The sequence below is a fragment of the Alligator sinensis genome, unplaced genomic scaffold (assembly GCF_000455745.1).
Source record: "Alligator sinensis unplaced genomic scaffold, ASM45574v1 scaffold707_1, whole genome shotgun sequence".
NCBI classification, from domain to species: Eukaryota; Metazoa; Chordata; order Crocodylia; family Alligatoridae; genus Alligator; species Alligator sinensis.
Window position 1 is genome coordinate 193,249 of NW_005842065.1, and position 3,003 is coordinate 196,251.

At 48.3% G+C, this 3,003-nt stretch overlaps 1 protein-coding gene across 1 annotated transcript in view; it reads right to left on the reverse strand.

The window, feature by feature from the left end:
• The window catches only part of LOC102381721 (adhesion G protein-coupled receptor E3-like), an 18,945-nt gene that overhangs the window by 15,814 nt on the left and 128 nt on the right, over positions 1-3,003 (reverse strand). The window contains exon 2 of the mRNA XM_025203928.1: positions 1,356-1,524. Coding sequence (XP_025059713.1) covers positions 1,356-1,431 — 76 coding nt within the window. The 5' untranslated portion in view covers positions 1,432-1,524. The remainder of the gene's footprint in view (positions 1-1,355; positions 1,525-3,003) is intronic.

Here is a 3,003-nt window from a genome sequence, read left to right on the forward strand (position 1 = left end):
TGGAGCCCAGCTGCACTGGGCACTATGTGTACATACACTAACTGACAGATCCTGCCCCAAAGAGTATATGACTTCAGGAGTGGATACCTCTACCATCACCACCACTTTGCAGGTCAGTAGCAGGACATTGGTCCAAGGTCATATAAACATAGAGAAAGGACCTCCAGATGTCATCTAGTCCAACCCCCTGCCTGAGGCAGGATCAATGCTATCCAACAATTCTAGACAATCCATAGGCTAGCCTCTTAGCAAAACTACTGCAAAACCTGATACAGCACAAGACACTACACCCAAACCTGCCATGGGAAAAGCAGGGGAAACACAGCAGCCGACATCCCATTTCTATAAAAGGTTGTTAATATATGCTTAAGAGAACTCAAGCAGGGGGCATACCCACAGGTACAGAGGAAGGCAAGACTCCCACAGTCCATCTCAATCTGACCATCAGATAAAATTCCTTCCTGACTCCAAATGCAGCATTGGTCCGACCACAAACAGTGAGGAAAGACCTCTAGCCAGAAACCTCTGGGTCTGAGTCCCAGCAGGAGCCCTGGCACAGCCCAGTTACCATCCCCAGCCTGGGCTACAGCCAACATCCAATGACTCTGAGGAAGGCTTAAAATCCCCCAGACACATGTAGCAGCAAAGGGGGTGGAGGGGTGTGAAATTCCCCCCATGCAGCAACCAGCAAAGCCCAGAAGCCTGGGAAATCCCCATAGAAGAACACAGGCATTGTTACACCTCCATCATTCCTGACCAGTGTCTGTCCAACCTCTCCTTGAACCCCTCCAGTGATGGAGAGCCTACAACTCCCCTGGGCATCTATTCCTCTAATACTGAAGACATGTTTCCTGATCTCCAATCTAAACCTACTTTGCTGCAACTTTAAGCCATAAGTCCATGTCCTGCTCTCTGCAGCAAGAGACAAAAGGTGTCCTCCCTTTTCTTCTTGGCAGCCCTTCAAGTATTTGAAGATTGCTATTGTGTCCCCTCTTAAGCATCTTTTTTGCAAGCTGAACATCACCACCTCCTTCAGCCACTCCTTGAAGGACCCCTCCTCTCCCTTCCAAGCCCTTGATCATTTTTGTCACCCACTCCTGAACCCTCTAACTTCTCTATGACCTTTTTAAAATGTAGAGTCCCAAACTGCACACAGTGCTCTAGGTGAGGAGCACTGTGTGCCTAACTAGTCTAGAGTAGAAAGGCACTATCATCTTCTGTGATAAGAGGGACTGCCAGTGACACAGCCAGCAAGCCTGACCTCCATCCTCAGGCCACCCTTTAGCTCAGGAATGCTAAGCACATGGCCCTGCTTGCTGGAAGGAAGGGCTTTGTGCAGCTTCCCTCACTCTTACCCATGGTCGGGGACATGAAATTCTGGGAGAGGTTCTGTGGGTTCTGCAAAGCTGCTCTCACAATGAATGACTCCATCTTCGCTAGCAGGACAGTTGCTGCCACAGCCTGGTCATCCTTGTGCAGCTCAGATGTGGCATTGAAGAGTTTTTCAAAGGACTCAGAGGCATCCTGGGGTTTAGAAAGGAAGCAGCTTGTGTCAAGCTAGGGTTGTCAGATGCTAGTCCCTGGGTCACTCAGAGATGACCTAGCAGACATCTCACAGACCCAATGGCCTTCCCCATCACAGAGGCTAAGTACTGACAGTCAAAAAGCCTGAGGTTGAATGGATTCAATCTTTTCAGGTTAATCTAAGCTGTGCCGATTCAACTGATATGCAAATGACCAGACATTCACTTTTGATTCCACAAATGCAGCCACACGCCTGCAGTGGCCCAGGCCAGAAGCTGAGGGGAGGCTAGAGCACACCTCCCTGCTTGACTAGAGCAGACAGCTTGGGCCAAGGCTAGCCTGACCACCCTGTGAGGGGGGGAGGGGGTTTGTAGGGAGGTGCAAGGCATCCTGGGATGCTGGGGGACTGAGAGTTAACTTGAATCTGGAGGGGATCTGAGATAGAAGCTCAATAAACCAATTTAACTAAACCAATTTAACTAAATCAGTTAAGTCTAATACTGCATCCATCCAGATTTATCTTAAACCAGTTTTGGTCATTTTAAAAGCAGTTTATGTGCACTGAGCTTCTGTTGTATTACAGATTTGAACCAGTTTCCAATCACTTATACCAATTTATGTGTAATTTCTGACCCTAGCCAGAATGCTTAGGAGCTAGTAGCTTGGTGCTAGGGTGTTCTTATAGGAAACATTTAAGCCATTTAACCTTTAAACCATCTGTAGAACATTAAGGGAGGCAGGGCCGCATGCCTGGCCCACAGCCCAAGGGCCAGATCAGGGCTCTTGGGTTCCATGGAGCCATCAGCAGGGTGCTATGTGGGCTGGGGTGGGTGGGGGTGTTGGCTTGGAGCCAGTACTACCCCCTGGGTTTGGGGAGTGGAAGGTTTCTCAGGGGTACAGGAGCTGGGAGCCATGCATCCTGGGATGCTGAATGACTGCAATTTGGTCACTTGATCTCCATGGAGCAGATGAACCATACCTTAGCTTGAGTTAGGTAGAATGGCTCAAAGATAACCCTTGCCTGAAACAGCATACCTTTAAAATGTAAGTCGTTCTTTATACAAGATGTAAGTCATTCTTTATACAAGTTCCAGTCAATAAAGTGCTGTTTCCACACAGACAGCCTTTGAGAGTACTTCATACAATTGGACTCTCTTTAACGTGTGGACACGTCCATTTTAAGTGTTTTTAGAATGGTTTAAAGAAAACCTGTAACGCCACCCATAAGCATTCTTTCTAGGGCTGTGCAAAGCTTCAGGTGGTGATTTGATTCAGAGGAGATTTGGCCCGATTCAGTGGCTGAATCTCTGAATCTGAATCAAATCAGGGGACCAATTAAAAGGTCCAAATCGATTCGAAGCTCTCTGAATTTTTGGAAAAGATTCAGAGAGCTTCGATGATTCAGACAGTCCCCGGTGGCTGCAGCACGGAGCTGCAGCCGGACTCAGAGCTCGTAAGTAGGGGGCAGGGGAGGGAGGG